This window comes from Euleptes europaea, chromosome 5, assembly GCF_029931775.1.
Source record: "Euleptes europaea isolate rEulEur1 chromosome 5, rEulEur1.hap1, whole genome shotgun sequence".
Lineage (NCBI taxonomy): Eukaryota > Metazoa > Chordata > Lepidosauria > Squamata > Sphaerodactylidae > Euleptes > Euleptes europaea.
Window position 1 is genome coordinate 109354839 of NC_079316.1, and position 22976 is coordinate 109377814.

The following is a 22976-nucleotide window of genomic DNA, read 5'->3' on the forward strand; positions in this document are numbered from 1 at the left end:
ATGGATGCTTCGATCCTGTGCAAAGTGTCCTCACTCGAGTTCCTCGAGCAAACGGTGCCCGTGTTCTCACGTGACATTTGCCCGTCTCCTTTCTTTCCTCCGAGGCAAAGTCACTGGAGTCTGAGGTGTCATTTCAGCAACTTTTTTTTGTCCTGGTTCTTTGGGCGCTCCAGGGTAAGATGCTTTCCTGCTCCCTGCGGAGAGCAGCTAGAAACTCACTTCTCCCTTGCCGCCGACCCCTTCAGGCTCGACTTCTGCCTCTTCTTCTCCCTCTGCCCGATGATCCGAAACAGTTTCTTCTTCGCTTCTTTCTGCCGCTTGAGTTTCGCTTCCTCCTCTTTCTGCTGCACTTGGAGGTGTTCTTTGACCTGCTGGCGACGCTTCAGCTTGGCTTTCTTCAACTTGTAGTTGTGCACCGTGCCCAGCGCTGTGAGGAGGGCTGCAATCTGGACGAGGCAAAGAACAGAATCAGAGAAGCCGAGCAACAGCAGAAGAGCTGGCTCAGGCAGGCACCATTTTAAGGGCTGGAGAAAGACAGCCGAAAGGGAAACCTGACCTTCAGATCCTACACGCCAGCACGTTAAGCGGTAGCAGGGCAAGCAGCCGTGTGTGTTACCGATCCTGAAACCCGCCTCTAGTTCCATGGTTCCCTGACATTTTTTGAGCCTACGGACACCTTTGAATTGTCACAAAGGGAGGGTAGACGCAGCCACAAAATGGTTGCCACTGGAGGCGGAGCCACAAAATGGCTGCCGCAGCTTTCCTTCGGTCACACTGCGAAAATCCTTGTGCTGTGGTGGTAGATGTTGCCAAAGCGTTTCTAAAAATCTGCACATAATTAAATCTTTGACAGCCCGTAGCCCCAGCTGGCCCTGCCCACTTTCTAAAAACATTTGGTGTGCACCAGGAAAGGGGTCGGCTGGTGCCATGGCTCCCACGGGCACTGCATTAGAGACCCCTAGTCCTACGCTTGGTTGCCTCTGGGCCACTGTGACTACTTAAGACCTTCTCTGCAGGAAATGTCTGCCAGGCACAGTGTCTGTAAGCCAAAATGGCTCATGGGGCGCCACGCTGTTACATGCTCCCGTGTCTCCGTGCGACATTCTCTTTCTCTTGTGCGGCACTGCCCAGAGGCAGCAGAGGAAGCTGAAGAGCTGCTGGGATGGGACAAGATCCTGGCTCCAGCGCAAACCAGGAGGGCCTTCCCCCCCTTGTACCAATCCTAGGTCTTATACAGGCAGACAGGATCACCAGGTCTGCTCAGCCTTTATTTCCCCTTACGAAAATTACAGTCACTAATTCAGATATTACACATGGATGACTGGTGGGGTTTGAATTTTCAAACTGGGCATTTGGTTTTGGAAGCCCTGACCAGAGATGGGTTTATACGCTGTCTTCTTGCTTTCGTTATGTATAGCTTCGCAGGCTGCTGGCTGACAGTTTCCTTAAGTGTCCCAACCTCTGAACGTAACTAAATACTGTGAGTGGAACATTTTATTTAGTTATTTTTCTGTTTGCATCCCGCCGTCTATCCCTGGCCTTGGCCAGGCTCGGGGCAGCTATCATCAACCCTTAATACAATAAAATCACAATATACATAGATCATTAAAATCTATGAGAAGCTGCAGCTCAGTTTGTAGAGCACCTGCTCGGCATGCCGAAGGTCCCAGATTCAATACCCATCTCCAGTTAAAGGGACTAGGAAGGAAGGTGATGTGAAAGACCTCCACCTGAGACCCTGGAGGGCCGCTGCCGGTCTGAGTACACAATACTGACTTTGATGGACCCAGGAGGGACTGATTCAGTGTAAGGCAGCTTCATGTGTTCAGTCCCAGATATTAATCGATTTATAGTTAAAAACAAGGGAGGCTCAATGTTAGAGCATAGGGACCACAGTGAGCCTGAAAGAACACTCCGGACCCCAGATTTTAAACAACTAGAGGGAGCAGGGAGGCCAACTCTGATGAAAGAACCATAGCTGCCCTCAACTATAGGCCTGGCAGAATATCTCCGTTCTACAGGCCCTGTGGAATTCTTTAAGATCCCACAGGTCCCTGGTCTCGCTATAAAGGGAGTCCCACCAGGACGGGGCCAGAGCTGAAAAAGCCCTGGCTAAGGACAGCCAGACACTCTTTAGGCAAGGGACCACCAGTAAACCATTCTCTCTGCTCTCTGCGGGGTGTGCCAGGAGAGACAGTCCTGCAGGTACACGCCACGAGAACTGAAAGGTAGCATTCTCAGATGGATCCGCCTGCCACCAACATCAATAATAAACCTTAAGCCAGGGGTGTCGAACTCAATTGTTACAAGGACTGGATACGACATAAATGTCACTTGTTCGGGCTGGGCCAGGCCTCGCCAGCCCAGATCGAGAATAGGAGGGGGTGGCTGCCTTGGCTGATTTGCGGGCCGGATAAGAGCTCTCAAGGGGCCGGATCGGGCCCTTGGGCCGTATGTTTAGTCACCCCTGCCTTAAGCTGCTTTGCATGGAAATACAATCTTAACCACCGTAATTTGTACTATGAATGGGGAGGGGGGACCAGCATCAACGCAAAATGATTCACTGCAAAGATTATGCCAGTTGCACATCAACCACTGGCTAAACAGAACATCTAAATTATGATCTAGAAGTGCTGGGGAGGATTTTGTGCTCAAGGAAGGCAAAACACAAAAGGGGAGGGGAGAACTTACCTTCTTCTCGTGAGGTTCCCTGATAACAGCTGGTCTCCACTTGTCCTTGGTGACCTTGGCTCTTTTTTCCTGATTCTTAGGTTTGCTCTTAAATGGCAGGGCCTTTTGAAGGGCTTTGGGGATATGCAGTTTATTGAAATGCTTCTTCTCTCGCACAATTTCCTAGAAACAGCAACATAGAGATTAAAATAGGCAACACTTCTTATGCTTCTTTGAACGTTTTTCTCTTTGCCCATTACATCTCGTAAAACATCTGGAAGACTCTGTGTGTGTCCCACACCCGTATTTACCTCAGTGAGAAAAAGGAGACAAGAGGCTTTTCAACTTAAACAGACAAAAGAGGGAAGTTTATTTAAGAGAACTCACAGAAATAGGTTTTCAAGGAAAAGGCAGAATATTTTGGAGGGAAAACTGAAGTCAGATTTATATACTCAAGATTACTTCAGAGAAATAGCTTAGATGTTCCCTTTACTCGGTTTCAAGTTTAGTTCTATCTCTCAGAATCATTATACACAGCTTTAGTTCTATCCCTTAGAGCTACTATTCAGACGTTCAGACTCTCAGTCTGTCATTCAGCTTCAGACTCTCAAAACTTTGTCCCCAGCCCAGCTCTCTCTCTGACCACCCCACCTTAGTGGCTGTGATCCTCCACACCTCCCTGCCACTGGAATAGCTCTACCTCAGAGACCCGTTCCCCTTTGTGACCTGAGAATGGGCCCTCAGTCTCTAACCCAGTTCTCACTCCGGTCACTCCCACAGGTTGTGTGTGTCAATAGCTCTGGCTTTCACAGAACCCCCCTCAGGTTCACAGAGTACAATCTCGCTTCTTCTTCGTGCCTTCACCCAGCTCTGGATGCTTTCTGTCCCTCAGAGCTCAGAGTGTCAGCTCTCTGGCTCTGTCCACTCTTGCTCTGTCAGCTCTTGCTGCTGGTTAACCCCTTATTCGTCACAGTGTGTGTGTGTTAAGTGCCGTCAAGTTGCTTCCGACTCATGGCAACCCTATGACTCAACGTCCTATCTTTAACAGCCTTGCTCAGGTCTTGCAAATTGAGGGCCGTGGCTTCCTCTATAGAGTCAATCCATCTCTTTTTGAGTCTTCCTCTTTTCCTGCTGCCTTCCGCTTTTCCTAGCATCTGGAAGACTAGGGAATGAGAAATCGCTTGATTGAGGCCCCCCTTCTCGAAAATGTCTTCAAGCCTCCTTCCTGAATCAGAGGAGGAATGCTAAAAGCCTGGGGCCATGCACCAGGATGCCACGCCATAGCTCCTTTAATGCTAGCCTTTCCTTTCTCCCTTAGAAACTCCTCGATTCATAAATCTTGGGCAGCAAGATTCTAAATCTATTGTTAAAAAAAGAAATAAAGACTGAGATAAATTTTGCCACTGCCAATGTAAATTTAGGGTCACCGTCACTTAACAAATAGGGTATTAACTCAGAGGTACTCGTTCAATCTGTTAGAAGAGGAATAGTATAACTTGATCTTAGATCCTCATAAAAATGACACTCTAGGAGCACGTGTGGGCTAGGCTGAAAGCGTGTCGCCCAGAGAGCTTTGTGGCACAGCAGGGATTTGAACTGGGGTCTCCCAGCTCCCCCCTTTCCTTGGTATCACAGCTTCTAGATCCTGACTACAAGAACCTACCTTATAGAGGGAATCCTTGTTGGGTTTCAGCCTGATGCCCTTCTCGTGCCGCAACTGGCCGGTCGTCTTCATGCCGGTCCAAGAATCCTTTTCCCCCACAGGCTTCAGCAAGGAAGTGACCGGATTGTAGAAGGTCGGGATGGATACCGGGTACCAAGTCCGCATGAAGACGATATCTAGAACGAGAAGGGCTCAGCTTTGGACAAAGGGACTCAGTAGATGAACTGTGTAGAGTTGCTTACAATGGGGGGGGGGAATAATAGTAATACCATGCTGCATAGAAGGATGGATATATTGGACCTCAAAGATTCTCCTCTTAGTCATCGTTTAAAGACGGAACTGAACAAAGTGAATTAATTTTGAAGTAGTAGAACAGGTTGTGACCCCTCAGGCTAAAGACGGGGGACGCTTTAAAAAAAGAAAGTTAAAACAGGTTCTACAGCAGCCCTGTCGGCTTTGGGATTTTTTCCTGTGTAGCGTGTATACGTGTAAAGTGCCATCAAGTCATGGCTGACTTATGGCAACCCCTTGGGGTTTTCAAGGCAAGGGAAGTTCAGAGGTGGTTTGCCATTCCCTGTCCCTGTATAGCAACCCTAGGCCTTCTTGGTGGTCTCCCATTCAAATACTAACCAGGGCCAACCGGCTTACAATCGCCTTCCCTTCCCCAAGACAGACACTTTGGGAGGTAGGTGGGGCTGAGAAAGTTCGGAGACTGGCCCAAGATCCAGCAGGTTTCGTTTGGAGAAGCAGAGAATCGAATCCGGTTCTCCAGATTAGAGTCTGCTGTTCTTAACCACTACACCACACTGGCTTTTTGCATCTTCTGATAGAAAGTGTTTTCTGCCAGGAATATGGGGGGGGGGGGGACATTTATTCATTCATTTAAAGAAATTGTTAGCTGTCTTCTTATCTTGTGGAACTCACGGCTGCTTACAATGTAAACAAAAGAGCAATGATTTTAAAAAGTCACATAAAAGACCACAATTTAAAATCTCAATTAGGACTGCCAATAAATAAAAATGAAATTAGTCAAATGCAGTCCTGAATAAAACTGTCTTCAACTGCCCCCTGAAGATTGAAAGTGAGGGGGCCGGGCACACCTCCCTGAGGAGGATGTTCCATAACTGTGGGGTCGCCACTGAAAAGGCCCTCTCTCATGTACCCACCATGCACTGAAACCCACTCATGTGGGTTTCATGTTTTCACTGAAACTCTCATGTACCCACCATGCACTTTCTTTATTAAGTGCAACCATGAAAACAAGTCTCGTCCCAGACGTGGAGCTTTAAAAAATGGAGCCATTTCAGACGAACAGCTGAATCGACTGAATTATCACTTCAACAATTTACCGCTGTGGAAGTATCCCGCTGACAGGACTTTGGCAACGCAAGCATGACTCACAGCAACGCCTGAGGAGAGTCACCTGAAATAATCCTCCTGCCAAATAAGTTTGGCACGCGGAAGGGGAAGAGTCTGCTTACCGCTCATGAGCAGCTTGTCTTCGAAGGTGGCCCTGAAAGCTCCCTCGGGGGCCCGCAGGGCCTTCTTGATCTGTCCCCGGATTCCGCTCACCGTCCGGAGGGCCGCTCCTTCAAACCTGGCCACTTCCAGGACAGAGTTAAACATCCCCTGTAGGCCACAAAAGAATAATGAAGAGGTTTGTGAAAAGGCTGCCCAATTAAAATATAGCGTCTTCTCCTCTTTCTGGACACCTTCCCCCCCCCAAAAAAAAATTGTAAAAATACAATCACAAAATCGGTGCAAAGTGCTAAGTTGAAGATAAGAACATAACAGCATAAGAAAAGCCCTGCTGGATCAGACCAAGGCCCATCAAGTCTAGCTGTCTGTTCAGAGTGGCCAGCCAGAGGCCTCCAGGAAGCCCACAAACGAGACAGCAGAATTATCTTTCCTGTGTTTCACAGCACCTAATAAAATAGGCACGCTCATCTGATCCTGGAGTGAATAGGGATACATCATGACTAGTCTTCATTTTGACTAGTAGCCATGGATAGCCCTGTCCTCCATGAACATGTCCACTCCCCTCTTTAAGTCTTCCAAGTTGGCAGCCATCACCACATCCTGGGGCAGGGAGTCCCACAATTTAACGCCGCATTGGTGAAGAAATACTTCCCTTTATCCTAGTGCATCTTAACACTGTTCTGCCTGTTGTCTGAATGCAAACTCTGGCTTGGATCCAGAGGTTTGAACAAACAAGACGACTACAGCAGCATTATCCTGCCTGTGTTCCACGGCACCTAATGTAACAGGCATGCTCCTCTGATACTGCAGAGAATAGGGATGCATCATGACTAATACCCATTTTTTCTAGTAGCCATGAATAGCCCTCCGTGAACATGTCCACTCCCCTCTTAAAGCCTTCCAAGGGGGGCTGGGTATGCCCAATGGGATATTTCTTTCAACAACAGAATCTGATGCTGTATTATGAGCTGGTTTGGAAAGTCTCCTTCGATAAAATCTCGCTTTCCATGATTCGTGTGGCACTAAATACTCAAATCCTACCTCTGGAACGTCTGACGCACCATACAGAGTACCGCTACCTTCAAGGTTTCTGGACAGTATGATATGCTGTCAGAATTTAAACTGTACTCAGAGAAGTAAAAAAATATATATAGTTCTCATTTAAACACATACCTTGATAAATGCTGTGTTCTTGTAAATTTTGAATGGGAAGCCTGTCAGCTTTAGTTTCTTCACAATTCTTATTGACTTGTCTAAGTCAAGCACGACTCCGGTAGCGGCTATCCTGAAATCAGGCTGAAATATCACGAAATACGAGCAATTCACAGACATATTGGGTCCAGACACAGAAACGGCAGAATTAAAGAACTATATACCACCAGTCTTCTAAGCATGTAGCCCAATACTTGCTCCATTGTGTTCAGGGATCCATAAACTACTAGCTATGTTTTAGTATGGCATCTCTACTGTCATTACTATCCTCTAACTCTCTATTCGGCAGCCATGAAGGAGCTGAAATAGATTCTGAAGTGTAAGGATGTGTCACTGCCAACCAAGATCAAGTTAATTCATGTCATCTCATTCCCTGTTACTATGTACGGGTGTGAAAGCTGGACAATGAAGAAAGCTTATAGGAAGAAAGTAGATTCCTTTGAAATGTGGTGTTGGAGGAGAGTGTTACGGATACCCTGGACCGCCAAAAAAACCCAAATCAGTGGGTTCTAGATCAAATCAAGCCTGAACTGACCCTAGAAGCTAAAATGACTAAACTGAGGCTGTCGTACTTTGGTCTCATAATGAGAAGACCAGAGTCACTGGGAAAGACAATAATGCTAGGAAAAGTTGAAGGCAGCAGGAAAAGAGGAACACCCCACAAGGGATGGATTGACTCTATAAAGGAAGCCACAGCCCTCAATTTGCGAGACCTGAGCAAGGCTGTTAAAAGTTAGGACATTTTAGAGGACATTGATTCATAGGGTCGCCATGAGTCGAAAGTGACTTGATGGCACTTAACATGCACACAAATCTCTATTCTCACTCCACAGTTCTACCTACCTCTCAAGGAGTCTGTTGTAGGGAGAGGAGGGGAAGGAGAGTTTACGGATTTACCCACTTCAGAATGACAGACGGATGAGTCAACCTTGAGGGGGCTTAAATACAGATCCTGTTTCATTAAAGGGCAGGATCTGAGTCCAGCGGCACCTCACAGACCAACAAGACTTCCAGGGTATAAGATTTCAAGAATCAGAGCTCCCTTTGTCAGAAGAAGAGTTGGTTTTTATATGTTGACTTTCTCTACCACTTAAGGAAGAATCAAAGCAGCTTACCATCTCCTTCCCTTCCCCTCCCCACAACAGACACCCTGTGAGGTAGGTGGGGCTGAGAGAGCTCTAAGAGAGCTGGGACTAGCCCAAGGTCACCCAGCTGGCTTCATGTGCAGGAGTGGGGAAACTAACTTGGTTCACCAGATTAGCATCCACCATTCATGTGGAGGAGTGGGAATCAAACCCGGTTCTCCAGGTTAGAGTCCACTGCTTTAAACCACTGCTCTTAACCATTACACCACGCTGGCTCTCCACAAGGCTGTTATATCTCACAAAGGGAGCTTTGACTGTTGAAATCTTATACCTTGGAAATATTAATGGTCTCCAAAGTGAACACATGACACTGCCTACTACAGATTAAGACCACTGGTCCATCAAAGTCCGTACTGTCTATTTGGCAGTGGCTCTCCAGAGTCTTTCATGTCACCTACTTGCCTGGTCCCTTTAACTGGAGATGCTGGGGATTGAACCTGGGACCTTCTGCTTGCCAAGCAGATGCTCTACCACTGAGCCACGGCCCCTCCCCAGGCTACCGGACTCCAATTATGCTGTTCTACTGCAGACCAAACGCGGCTATGCACCAGAAACTATTCCCTTAAAAATATCAGTGTGTTTAATGTGTGCTTCACAAAAAAACAAAACCCCTCATTATCTTATGGTGATTTGAAACTGGTGGTGGTAAAATAACGTACCGTTGCCCCATTGACTGACTGGATCGCCAGACATCCCGTCCCTTGCGGAGTGATCGGACCTAAAGATTGATCAAAAGAAGAAGAAGATTGGTTAAAACCTTCCGTTAGGGTAACTAACAGCTAACCACCTCTTCCCTGTTCAAAGCGATGAGAGACATGAAATCTCAAAGAAGGCTACCTGGTATCAGGCTGTTAACAAAAAGCTTTTGGTTTGAGTGGTTGCTAAACTCCACCTGCTTTTCTTTGCTCTAGTACACAATAAACCTATTGCAGAATGAAGCCAGAGCATTCAATGCACAGTATTCATTTTAAAAAATCAGGGTGTTTTTTTTCCTCCAGAGGCTCTGGGTCTTTCCCCTCAAGCTAGCAAGCTGAAGATCTCAGTGCAGATTTCTCCCTCCTTACCCCAAAACGACGCTCCGCAATGCATATGCTGCGGTGTATACTTGAGCAGCCGGTGACGACCGTTGTGGTCCTCAATGTAATACACGGGGATGGTCTGAAACCTCCTCCAACCAAGCGAGAGAATCAAAGGGTCACGAGTCTTCAGTATTTTCTTATACCAGCGATGCTTCTTCAGGCGCATCTAAGTCAAAAGCAACCTCAGAATTAGCATTTACAATTATCTCTGCATTCCCCACCCTGCCTCGATGTCACCTTTACCGTACAGATGACCAGTGGTGCGCATATATTAATGTTATGATTCCTTCCTTTCCCTAGATTTAACAGCCACTGGCTATCTATCAACCACTTCACACTTTAAAAAGGGGAAATGAAATTTAATTTTTCCTTGACGCTATAAGGAGAAAAGTTGCCACATCTTTCATGCAATTGATCAACCTATTTGACAGCAGGTAATGCAGCACCTGCTTCTCAGAAAGTGGCTCTAGCTGTTTTATCCCAGGAGCGGACACGCTAAAACAGCAGAAGAATCAAACAGAACTGCCATGGAAATCAAGGATGTGCAACAGGGTTCCCCAACATGATGCCCATGGGCGCCATGGCACCCGTGGGCACCTTTCCTGGTGCCCGCCAAGGGTTTTGAGCGCTCCATCTGCTTTGGCCAGCGCCATCCCAGGCTGAGAGGCTCTTGTCTCAGTCAGAGAGCTGCCCCCTCCAACCATCTGGGCAGTGGGCTTCCTTCCGCCTTTGGACTCCCTTTCATGCCTCTTGTGCGACTCTTTAGTGCCACCCCTTCTGTGAGCAGAAGGTAATTTACGCATGCAGGAAGAAGCCTCTGGATCCAAGCCAGAGTTTGCACTCAGACAACAGACAAAACAGTGTTAAGATGCACTAGGATAAAAGGAAGTATTTCTTCACGCAAGAGTTCAATGGTGGAACTCCCTGCCCCAGGATGGGGTGATGGCTGCCAACTTGGAAAGCTTTAAGAGGGGAATGGACATGTTCATGGAGGAGAGGGCTATCCATGGCTACTAGTCAAAATGGATACTAGTCATGATGCATACCTATTCTCTCCAGGATTAGAGGAGCAGGGCTATTATATTGGGTGCTGTGGAACACAGGCAGGATGGTGCTGCAGTCGTTTTGTTTGGGGGCTTCCTAGAGGCACCTGGTTGGCCTCTGTGTGAACAGTCGGCTGGACTTGATGGGCCTTGGTCTGATCCTGCAGGGCTTTTCTTATGTTCTTAAACAGTGCTGATTTTCTCTACCTTTTAAGGAGAATCAAACCAGCCTAAAATCTCCTTCCCTTCCCCTCCCCACAACAGACACCTTGTGAGGTAGGCGGGGATAAGAGGGTTCAGAGAGAATTGTGACTAGCCCAAGGTCACCCAGCTGGCTTCATGGGAAGGAGTGGGGAATCAAACGCGGTTCTCCAGATTAGAGTACACTGCTCTTAACCACGACACCACGCTGGTTCATGAGAAACTAATGGGGTACTAGCCAGCAGACCTTTCACTGTTGTGGTTCTGTGTTAGATTATCAACACTTGTTTTTTGTGTGTGCTCATTATATGTATACTGTAATACATGTCTTGCCATTTTTTTGAACCTTTGTTACTACTATTTTGTGTAATTTGGAGTAACTTCAAGTTGCTAGATAAATGCCTTGTGACCTCGGTTGCTTTGCACATTTTTTCCTCTGTCTTCTGTCAGCGGTTCCGCCCCCTTCTTTTCCCCCTTTTTCATGAGAAACTAATACCACAACGAAGGCCACCCAAAGTTGTGACTGCTTACCTGCACATACCCCACACTTCCCTCAGTGTTTCCCAGGCCACCCATGATAATGGGGTAGTGGGGGTCAAAATTCAGCACCAGTTCGCAGGGGACGTTTTCAATTTCCACCCGGATGTACATCCCGGGCCGGAAGCCTTCATACTGAACTCTGGTCTCGTCGTCCAGATCTTCAAATTCGGCCCGGTTAAGCTGTAAGACAGAATACGGCAAGGAGAAAGAAAAGGAGTGAGAACAAAGGAGGCAGAACCACACTTCTCAGAGTTGCAGATTTCTAGCTTTTCACAGCCTGCTGAACAACCACCCTCCATCAGACCTCCGGGTATGAAGTTTTCCCTTCTATCGAACCTGGTGTACCTTCCAGTAACTTGAGCCCCTTGGTCCTTCGTGACCTCTGCTAAGAGGAGTTGGGGAGCTGCTTCCTTCTTCCACTTATGGTACCCTTTCAAACATCTCCCTGTGCATCCTCCTCTTTCTGTGCCTACCCAGCTGGCAGACATGAACCAAAATACGAAGGAGCAGGTACTCATGGAAAACTTTGAATACAGACGTCCCGCTACTGGCAAGGAATTTCAATGTTCCTTCAACTCTTAGATTCTAAATCCTCCTCCTCCGCTACATTCTGCTAAATGGCCTCCTTGGTCACGGCCCCTAAGCTCTGGCGCTCACTCTCTCCAGGGAGATTTTTCTAACCCCTTCTGTTGCCATCTTCCCCCACTGGGTAAAGACTTCTTTGTTTCTTTTCGTGTTCCCTTGGTGATTCCCACCTTCCTGACCAATGCTTCGATTGCTGCTTTTATATCTTTGTATGCTACATTAACTCTGTTTTTAATTTGTTTTAACTATGCCTGTTTTGAGGGAGGGGGTTGGTTTTAACGGTTTCTAAAATGTGATTTCGTCACATAGGTCTTAACTTTTGCTTGTGTAAGATGTGAGTTCGGCTTCGTTCAAGACTCAGCGTCTTGAACTCACGTAGGGATCGATGCTTTCCTTAAACATAATCCATCAAATAAAGACCTTTCTGTTACTTGCCTCCTTCTGAGGAACCCAAATTTTGCTCCATCGCTCCTTGGCATTTTTGCTGACTGATTTGCCGCTCTCGCTATGCGACGCCCGCTCCCCATTGAGCGGGGAACATTCATACCTGCGCCTGTCTCAGCATCTCCCCCTTCAGATCGTCAAAGTACGTGGCGTCCCCTTCGTCGTACTCGGCATCAAACATCTCCTTCAGTTTGCGTTTCTTATCCATCCGCTGTCGCTTCTTCTCCTCGTCTTCCTCGCTGCCTTTTCCCTCGCCATCCTCTTTTTCCTCTTTGCTTGCTGCCTAATAAAAGGGGGGGGGAGAGAGAGACAGAGAAAATTTGCATCCCTTAACCAGATATCCACAAACCCGAAAACCAGAGGTTTTGAGCTGACATACAGGCATTACTCACAGGCCCTTAGCAGTGGCATTGATAGTTCAACATACACAAAATTATTTAAAAGTAATGTTTAAAATTACATTCAGGCTATGTGTATAAAGTGTATATAAAACTTACATAAAACAGAAATAAATTTCGTGTTTAGACTGGGGCTCCATCCTCAAGGTATCTCATTATGTATATGCAAATATTCCAGAATACAGAAAGATCCTAAATATGAAATGCTTCTGGTCCCAAGCAGTCCGCATAAGGGATACTCGACCTGTATTGTAGTGCACAATGCTACATGGTACCTATTACAAAAGGTTCAGGGTGGGAGGTTACTTCCTAAAAAGGGTTCACAAATGAGGCCACACCCTGGATGCCGGAAAACAGGTTTACTGCACAAGAAGGGAAGAAAATGTCTATTTCACGGTTCTTCCACAGGAGTAGAAAACCAGCCTCGGCAGGCCACCTCTGCGCTACACGTGAAGCGGAGTGAGTTGGTAGAGTCCTGAAGGGGTTTAATGGTCTGTGCCACTTCAGACTTTAGGGGAGGACTAACATTTTTGAATGCTGCCCTATTGTTTTTAAACATCCCCGCAACTAGAAAAGTAAGGAGAGAGCTGAGCCCTTTCTTGCACACTCTACTTTTCTACCTACAGAGAGTTTATGTGGAGGTGTGTTATAAAACGGTATCTCCCCGCGCCCCCCCCCCCCCAAGTCTGAAGCCCTACAGCCCAATTAGGGGCTTAAGAATTCCAGCCCCTAATTCTGCTGCTTGATCAATCCAACCAACAAAAGGGTTACACAGTAATGTATGTTAGGAGCAAAGTATCAACAACTGTGCCAAGTAAATTGTTTCGCATGAAACTCTTTTGATTTAATTTAAAGCCGTGGATTCTGGTCCGACCTACTGGGGCAACAGAAAACAACTCGGCACCATCCTCTATCTGACAGCCCTTCAAATACGTGAAGATGGTTCTCATATCCCCTCTCAGTCTTCTCCTCTTCAGGCTAAACATACCCAGCTCCTTCAACCTTTCCTCATAGGGCTTGGACTCCAGACCTCTCACCATCTTCGTTGCCCTCAATGAAGTAATTCAGACATTACTAATGTCATAATGCCCTTAAAACATCACATTTCTCTTTCTCCGCAGCTTGACTGGTTAAGCATCTTGCGGAAACCGCCGTAGTTCTGCCAAGAGCTTAAGGGGGCTGGCTCCATATTGCTAGAAAGCACTCCAGGAAATATCTTGGCCTAGTTATGCTGCGCAGAGTAAAGAAACTTGAAGCAACGGCTTGTGGGCCCTCAGAGAGCCCCCAGGCCAGGGGTCCCCAACCTTTTTGAGTCCAGGGGCACCTTTGAAACTCTTATGCGGCGCGGTGGGCACAGTCACAAAATGGCTGCCACAGGAGGCGGAGCCAGCCACAAAATGGCTGCCGTAGCGTACCTTCGGTCACGCAGTGAAGATCCTTGTGCCGTGGTGGCAGGTGATGCTAAAGCAGCATTTTTACAAATCTGCAGGGCCAATCAAATCTTCAATGGCCAATCAGAAGCCACACTTGGTGGGTGCCAGAAAAGGTGTCGGTGGGCACCTATGGGTACCATGTTGGGGAGCCCTGCCCTAGACAGCTCAAGGGCCATTATGAGTCCCATATATTTCTAGGGAAAGTACTGAAAATCTGCAGCATTTGACAGGCGATGGACTCTCTCGAATAAAGCTTCTAGTGCCCAAGGACAATGAGGAAAAATATTAGGCAGCAGCTGAATCGATTACTGACCAAGACCAAATTAAGGCACATTTCTAAAAAACATAGCAAAATTTTACATGATCAGCATACCATTTATGCCAAACTCTGGGATTCCCCGTACAGAGAATTTAGGCTTTTTAAATAGCAACTACGCTTTCAGCCTATGCTTCCTACGTGGAACAGCGGATCGACACAAAAGAAAAGGATCCTTTCCAAACCTCCTCTCCTTGATCGGCTGGTCTGCCTTTGTGGACGGTTCCGGTTTCCAGGTCTTCAAAATCACCGTATAGCTCTTCTATAAAAAGCAGGAAAATATTTGTAACTATTTTTTAAAAATCTTTTGCAATAAACCATCAGGCTTCCTTGTGCAATCGCCCAACAGCTCATGAAAGCTTCCAGCCATACACGAACGGCAAGATATTTGCTATCACGTCAGGCTCCTCTCAAATTAGTCCATTTGGAATAATTTCAGAAGATCTGAAACCTGACCAGTCCGCAACATAAGCCCGTTAGAAGTGCTGGGGTGCTGACTTGAATCAATGAAGATGGGAGACTGTGGCTAGGTGGCAGAGCATCTGCTCGGCACACAGAAGGTTCCAGGTTCAATCCCCAACATCTCTAGTTGAAGGGCTGAGGTAGGCCGAGGGTCTAATTCAGTAAAAGGCAGGTTCTTTTAGAGAGGGGGGCTGTGGCTCAATGGCAGAGCATGTGCTCAGCACGCATAAGGTCCCAGGTTCAATCCCTGGAACCTCCAGCTAAAAGGACCAGGCAATAGGTGATGTGGAAGACCTCAGCCTGAGACCCTGGAGAGCCGCTGCCAGTCTGGTGAGAGCTCCTCAGGAATGACATGAGAAGCAAATTGGGGTCCTGCAGCAAAAAGGAAGAACTGGTTGAAATTAGTTCTGTCCTTCCATAACAGGAAAATTTAATCTGGCTCCAACCATATAGGAGCAACTGGCTTTATTGCGGTAAGCAGATTAACTGCTCAAAGAAATAACATTGTCCCTTCCGGTAGGTTCAAGGCAACTTATGAAATTTCTCAATACAATCACTCAGCCTAACCTACCCTCACAGCTGTTGGGGTGAGAATTAAGTGGAGGGGTGTGTGAAAAGCCACTTTAAGTTCCAAATTAGGGAGAACAGTGGGATGAAGAGGAGAAATAACAACAATAATTGTTTTTCCAGTTGCTGGGAGAGCCAGCGTGGTGTAGTGGTTAAGAGCAGTGGTTTGGAGGGGTGGATTCTAACCTGGAGTACTGGGTTTGATTCCCCCCTCTTTCACATGAGCAGCGGAGGCTAATCTGGTGAACTGGGTTGGTTTCCCGACACATGAAGCCAGCTGGGGGACCTTGGGCTAGTCACAGCTCTCTTAGGTTTGAATAGAATATCAGCTGAGGCTCACCCAAGGCTGTAGGGCCTAGATGAAAACTTGATGTGAATAAATTCACTCACTACCAAATGGGACCAGCGTGAAGTAGTGGTTAAGAGTGGCGGTTTGGAGCGATGGACTCTGATCTGAAGAGCCAGGTTCGAATCCCATCCTCCACATGAGCGGAAGAGGCTAATCTGGTGAACTGGGTTGGTTTCTCCACTCCCACACATGAAGCCAGCTGGGTGACCTTGGCCTAGCCACAGCTGTCTTAGAGCTCTCTCAGTCCCACCGGCCTCACAGGGTGTCTGTTGTAGGAAGGGGAAGGAAAGGTGATTGTAAGCCACTTTGATTCTTCCTTAAGTGGCAGAGAAAGATGGCATATAAAAACCAACTCTTCTTCTTCTCTATTGCTCTGTCTAGCGCAAGGAGCAAATTTAATGATAATTAAATTTGCAGATGACACCAAGTTGGGAGGGGTAGTTAATACCCCAGAGGACTGGGTCAGAGTTCAGAATGACCTTGATAAGACTGGAGAGATGGGCCATAAACAATAAAATGGATTTCAACAGGGAGCAGTGTAAGGTACTTCACCTAGGCAGGAACAACATAAGGCACAGGTACAAGATGGGAGATAGTTGGCTTGGCAACAGTACATGTGAAAGAGATCAGTTTGTGGTCCACTAGGACTCCCAGAACATGAGTCAACAGTGTGATATGGCGGCTAAGAAGGCCAATGCAATTCTGGACTGCATCAATAGGAGTATTGTGTCTAGATCAAGAGAAGTAATACTACCACTGTATTCTGCATTGGTCAGACCTCACTTGGAATACTGTGTCCAGTTTTGGGCTCCACAATTTAAGAAGGATGTTGACAAGTTGGAGGGTGTCCAGAGGAGAGCGACCAGAATGGTCAGAGGTCTGAAATCCATGCCCTATGAGAAGAGACTTAAGGAGCTGGATTTATTTAGTCTGGAGAAGAGAAGGTTAAGGGGTGACATGATGGCCATGTTTAAATATTTGAAGGGATGTCATGTTGATGAGGGAACTAGCTTGTTCTCGGTTGCTTCAGAGATTAGGACACGGAGTAATGGATTTAAACTATGAGAAAAGTGATTCCACCTAAACATTAGGAAGAACTTTCTGAGGGTGAGGGCTATTCGACGGTGGAATGCGCTGCCTCGGAGGGTGGTGGAGTCCCCGTCTTTGGAGGTCTTTAAGCAGAGGCTGGATGGCCATCTGTCGGGAGAGCTTTGATTGTGGGATCCTGCATGGCAGGGGGTTGGACTGGATGGCCCTTGTGGTCTCTTCCAACCTTGCGTGATTTTGTGATTTTTGCGACTCTCAAAAGTTCACACCCCGAAAATCTTGTTGGTCTCTGAGGTGCTCGTCCCACAACCTACTCAAAACCCTTTTCCCTCGATAAAATGACGAGAGAAGTTTTTCTGCGAGTCCTCCCGATATCAAAGCTTGCTCTGAAACATTTTCAACAGCACAGTTCGAAGAGAAGCATGATCGAGGGGGAAGCGCCTGCCTTACCGTCGTCTTTCAACAGTGTTGCAGCATCTTTATCAGTTTCCCAGTTTCCTGTCACGAAGCAGTCCCGGATACTGTCCATAACCTGCCGAAACAGAAGAGCATGGTCAATATGCCTGTTACCCAGTCCAGCAACAGAACTGCACTACGCCTGATCCCTGTTAGCTGCAATCGTTTTACAACAGAGCCCACCAAACTTAAATATTTTAAACTATGGTCAGTCATTTGTTCTTTATGAATTTAAGGAGTCTCAAAGCACCTGACAATCTCCCTCCCTCCCTCTCCCCACAACAGACACCTTGTGAGGTAGGTGGAGCTGAGAGTGTTCGAAGAGAACTGTGACTAGCCCAAGGTCACTGTGACTAGCCCAAGGTCATGGGTAGGAGTGGAGAATCAAACCCGGTTCTCCAGATTAGAGTCCGCCACTCATGTGGAGGAGTGGGGAATCAAACCCGGCTCTCCAGATTAGAGTCCGCCACTCATGTGGAGGAGTGGGGAATCAAACCCGGTTCTCTGGACTAGAGCCCACTGCTCTTAACCACTACACCACGCTGGTAGGTAAGGCTGAAAGTGTGTGATGGGCCCAAGTTCATCCTCTGCTCGCATGGCATAGTGGGGATTTGAACCTGGGTCTCCCAGATGCTGGTCTAACCACTACACCATGCTGGCTAGCTGATTCTGCATCTACCAAAGGCATTCCTCTTCCTCCTGCCAGGTGTCGCTGGTCTCAGTTGGAGAGGACCAATCTGCCCTGTACTCTCCAGGGGATGTTTATTTTAATTTCCCCAGTTTCTCAGGATTGTTAAGGAGTTCTGTTGATTTTAAGAACCACAAGCTGGCCACCTCTACGACACGAGTCTCTTAGAATACCATAAACAATGCATCTCAAAACCTGAACGGCAAAGCAGTACCTCATCTAAGTCCCAATCTTTGGGGGCCTCCACTGGGAATTTGGAGCAGTCGAGGCCGTCGGCTTTGCGCCTGGATTCCTTGTCGGGACGACTGACGCGGAACAAGCCCCCGAGCTCTTCGCCTGCTCCGTCTTCATCCTCCTCATCCTCAGCCACTGAACAAAACAGTAACAACAAAAAATCAATACCTGAGTTACAATCATGTTTTTGATGGTGCACACAGCAGGTTTGCACCTCTTCCGGCAACAATGGAACACCCTAGAAATATTGTACCTAGTAGCTCTTTTATCGACTGAACACCCTAGAAATATTGTACTTGGTAGTTCTTTTATCAACTGAACACCCTAGAAATATTGTACTTGGTAGCTCTTTTATCGACTGGACCACAGAAGAGTAAGCTTAAGATAACAGGAAAGGAAACTCATCTCGTTTAAGTTTGTCTGATCTGTACGTCAGGAGTCTGACTTTCAGATAATTGACGACTAGCATATATTGTGGGTTCACTGACCTCACTCATCCCTGTAAAGAGAAGCAGAAGTAGAGGAGCTGGTTTTTATAAGCCGACTTTCTCTGCCTTTTTTAAAAGAAGAATCAAACCGACTTACCATCTCCTTCCCTTCCTCTCCCCACTGTGAGGGTCTCTGTCTTTGTGTCTCTGCTTTCCATCACCTGCTGTGTTATCAGTGAACTCGTAAAAGCAGTTCACACCTTCTGGTCTCAGGCGCCAGGCCTGATGGCCCATGTATCTTCCCCCCCCCCCGCTGTTCTTCCTGCCAGTACTCCCTCAGGCCAATGCGGCCTTGGAAGTGTGATAGCCGCCCAGACTTCCTGGGATCTGTCTGATGTTTTGTATTATGCCAAGCTTGTAACTTCCCATAACAATAAGTGTGAACCCCAGTGCCCCAGTGCCCTGGAGTCAATATATTCTGTAAACCCGTATAGCCCCTCACTTGCAACTTTCTACCTGTGCCTGTCTCATCTCCTGAAGGCTTCAATAAATCGATTGTTTCTGTATCAACGTCTGAGCAACTGATTTGGAGAAGCAAACTCAGAGAGGGGGATCTCTCACATTAAGTTGCAAGTCATTGCCTCTCGGACTGCAGCTGTACCGCTTTGGACAGAATGTCAGCCGACGAGGACACCACCCCTAACCCCGATGCCCCCAAGGAACCGGACGAGCCGGAGAAGCCGGACCCTAAAGAGGAGGGAGCCAAGCCAAAGAAACCGAAGGGTCGCGCCCCCGACCAAGATCGGGACGGACGTCCCCGGGGGCTCACTTATTGGCTGGACTCTCCCAAGGGCTGGTCGCTCTCGCGGACTGCGGCGAAGGATCGCCGGTTGGCCTTCCCCAGCACGGGACTCGAAGGGGACCCGGCCCGCAAAGAGGCCCTCATGGAGGAAGAACGAAAACAGTGGCAGGAAGACCGCCGGGCTATGCAGGAGCAGATGGAGATCATGCAACGCGTAATGGGTGAGATGGCCACGACCCTAGATGCGCTGAAATTGCAACCTCCAGCCGGTGCTCCCCCAGACGGGGCGCCAGTAGTTCCGCCCGCAACCCCTGCCCCCCCGGCCCGTCGGGACCTGAAAGTCACGTATGACGGGTCGGGAGACCAGTTGACCTTTTTTATGGTCCAAGTAGACATTTTTATGCGGGAACAAGGCCGAACCTTCGTTTCTGAGGAGTCCCGGGTGCAGTACGTGGCTTCCTTACTGCAAGGGGAGGCGGCTGCCTGGATGGTGTTGCAGTATGAACTCCGCTCGCCGGTGCTGCGAACCCTAGACGAGTTCATGGTAGCACTCCGAAACCGTTTTGAGGACCCGACTCTAGGTGAGCGGGCTAAAGCCTCCCTGATGCAACTGCGCCAAGGGACTAAGTCGGTGGCGCAGTATGCAAGTGAGTTCCAGTCACTGGCTAGCCGAATTCTGGACTGGAGTGAGGCTACCTTGGTACAATGTTTCAGGGAGGGTCTCAACCCAGACCTCCAACATTGGGCCTTCATGCAAGGGAACCCCCCGGATGTGGAAGGTTGGGTTCGCCATGCTGCTGACATCGAGAATCGCAAACAACTCCTGAACTTGTCCAAGCAACGGATTGGGCGAGACCCCAGGCCCCGGGGTGACCGTGGCCGGGAACTCCGGCAAGGGGGTGGCGGGGTCCTCTCGGCCGCGGAACGCCGCAAGCGGTTCGAGGCCGGCGTCTGCCTGATCTGCGGGGGAAAGGGTCACTTTGCATCGCAATGCCCCTCTCGCTCAGGCCGTCCGACCCCTCCCCGCCAAACCCAGGCCGAGCCGACGAAACCGGCCGCCGACAGCCAGCCTCGCCGCAGAAGTGGACCACTGAGCCGGCGCTCCGGCGCACCCTCCGCTCTCCACGCACGTCCCCAGGATGGGGCGTCCGACTCTACGGTCCCATCGGGGTCCCGGATTACAAATACCGTCTTTGATTCGGACGGCTCCCCGGAGGCCACTACCCCGTCCCCCTCTTCCAGCGAGGAGGAAGAGTGGGAACAGCCGGCAAAAAACGCCGTCGGTCTGCTGTAGAGGGGGCTCCGCAGCAGACCGTCCCTATCGTTGTGCAAGGAGCTCCACCGATGGTAAGCGCCCAAGAGGACAATGTATTTGTGCGTGTCCATCTGTCCCTACCCAAAGGGGGTCCCCCGTTAGAGGTCCCCGCGTTGGTCGACTCGGGGTGTGCCCGCACCATGATAAATGAGGAAACTGCCAAGAAGTTGGGTGTCCGGCGCAAGCGGCTTCCGGGACCCCTCCGTTTTTCCCAAATGGACGGGAGTGACTTTAAACGGGGCCCGGTGACCCACAGAACTGCAGCCGTGATTATGTCCGTGGGGGAACATTGGGAACGGTTGTATTTCACTATCGCCCCTATTGTAACCCCTGTGGTGTTAGGGATGAACTGGTTAAGGGGGCACAATCCCTCCATTGATTGGGTTAAACGGGTGCTTTCCTTCCCCGAAAACCCCTGTGGGTTGCATGACAAGGAACGGGTACTCAGGACTCCAGCCGCCGCACTGGTAGGGTCCCCCGCCCCAGTCTCTCCTCAATTACCCTCTGAGTACTCGCAATTTACTGATGTTTTTGATGTTAGAGAGTGCGACGAACTGCCTCCCCACAGAGAAACGGACTGTGCCATCGAGATTGTAGGGGAAGGCAAACTGTCTAAGGGAAAGGTTTACCCCATGAGCCCTAGTGAAAAGACAGTGTTGCGAGACTATCTGGATGTCAATCTGGCGAGGGGTTTCATACGCCCCTCCAAGGCTCCTTATTCAGCCCCAGCTTTCTTTGTAAAGAAAAAGACGGGAGATTTAAGACTGTGTATTGACTTTCGCAGACTGAACGCAGTCACCCAGTCTAATGCTTACCCCCTCCCTCTTATTCCTGACCTTCTAGCACAATTAAAGGAGGGCCGAATCTTCACCAAACTGGACTTGGTAGAAGCCTACCACCGCATTCGCATCAAAGAAGGAGATGAACCCAAAACGGCCTTTTCCAGTTGTTTTGGGATGTTTGAGTACCTAGTCATGCCGTTCGGACTTTCGGGGGCTCCGAGTGTCTTTATGCAATTAATTAATGAGGTTTTGCATGATTTACTGTTTCGGGGGGTGGTGGTATTTCTCGATGACATCCTTATTTACTCTGAAACCATGGAAGACCATGTGCGCCTAGTGCGAGAGGTGCTCCAGCGGCTGCGGGAGCACAAACTGTATGCTAAGGTGTCCAAATGTGAATTCCACCAACCCTCCATTACATTTCTGGGGTATGTGATCTCCCACCAAGGGTTGGAAATGGACCCCGCCAAGGTCCAGGCAGTGCGGGACTGGGAACCCCCCACTACCCGCCGTCAACTTCAGCAGTTTTTGGGGTTTGCCAATTTTTACCGGAACTTCATTCCTAACTTTGCCCAAGTTGCGCTTCCCCTCACTGCCCTGTTGCGTACCAAGGACAAGGGGGCTAGCGCCGCGCTTCCCTCAGCCCGTTTGCAATGGTCCCCCCAGTGCCAGCTAGCTTTTGAACGTTTGAAGCTACTTTTTTCATCCGAACCCGTTTTGGCTCACCCAGATTGCACCAAGCCTTTTGTGGTGCAAGTGGATGCCTCGGATGTAGCCATGGGCGGGGCCCTATTGCAGAGGGATGAGGGGGGACGGTTGAGACCATGCGCCTACTTCTCCAAGAAGTTTTCCCAGTCTGAAATCAACTGGGCCATTTGGGAGAAGGAGGCAGCAGCGGTCAAACATGCCCTTACCATATGGCGACACTTCTTGGAAGGGGCCGAACTGCCATTCGAAGTGTGTACCGATCACAAGAATCTTGAGGCCCTCAAGGGGGCTAGAAAACTCAATGCCAAACAGGTTCGGTGGGCCCAATTTTTCGCTAAGTTCCGGTTCACTCTCAGACATGTCCCTGGCAAAGAAAATGCCCTAGCCGACGCTTTGTCACGACTTCCCCAGTATCGCAACGATTTCGATCGCCCAGTCGACTCCCTGTTCACTCCCGAGCAGCGAGGGGAAGTTCCTAGCTTAGCCGTCACCACCCGGTCCCAAGCCCGACCACCGGAGACCCCCCCTACACTCAAAGGCATCCCGGAAGCCTTCCAACAGCGACTCCGGGACGCCTCCTTGCAGGAGGAGGAGCATCATCTCCTCCCCACTGGTCTGGAACGTACCAACACTTGGTGGGTGCAAGGGGGGAAACTGTACGTCCCCTCCTCTCTTCGCAAGGAAGTATTGGGACTTGTACATGGTGCCAGGCTAGCGGGTCATTTTGGTTTCATAAAAACGCTTCACCTGGTTCGAAGACAATTCTGGTGGCCCGGTATGAGATCTGATGTAGAGTTGTATGTGCGCAGCTGCCCCACCTGCGCCACAGCCAAGAAACGGATGGGAAAACCCCCAGGGCTTCTCAAACCGCTTGAGAGCCCCTCCCGTCCCTGGGAAGTCATCGCCATGGATTTTATCACCGACCTACCT

The 22976-nt window shown here is 48.9% G+C and overlaps 1 protein-coding gene across 1 annotated transcript in view; it reads right to left on the reverse strand.

The window, feature by feature from the left end:
* Window positions 1–202: 202 nt before the first annotated feature.
* The window catches only part of BMS1 (BMS1 ribosome biogenesis factor), a 49712-nt gene continuing 26938 nt past the window's right edge, over window positions 203–22976 (reverse strand). The window contains exons 11-22 of the mRNA XM_056849633.1: window positions 17992–18146; window positions 17084–17165; window positions 14394–14470; window positions 12165–12344; window positions 11024–11212; window positions 9234–9414; window positions 8829–8887; window positions 6986–7108; window positions 5815–5962; window positions 4334–4509; window positions 2692–2853; window positions 203–446 (exon numbers count right to left, since the gene is read on the reverse strand). Coding sequence (XP_056705611.1) covers window positions 216–446; window positions 2692–2853; window positions 4334–4509; window positions 5815–5962; window positions 6986–7108; window positions 8829–8887; window positions 9234–9414; window positions 11024–11212; window positions 12165–12344; window positions 14394–14470; window positions 17084–17165; window positions 17992–18146 — 1763 coding nt within the window. The 3' untranslated portion in view covers window positions 203–215. The remainder of the gene's footprint in view (window positions 447–2691; window positions 2854–4333; window positions 4510–5814; window positions 5963–6985; window positions 7109–8828; window positions 8888–9233; window positions 9415–11023; window positions 11213–12164; window positions 12345–14393; window positions 14471–17083; window positions 17166–17991; window positions 18147–22976) is intronic.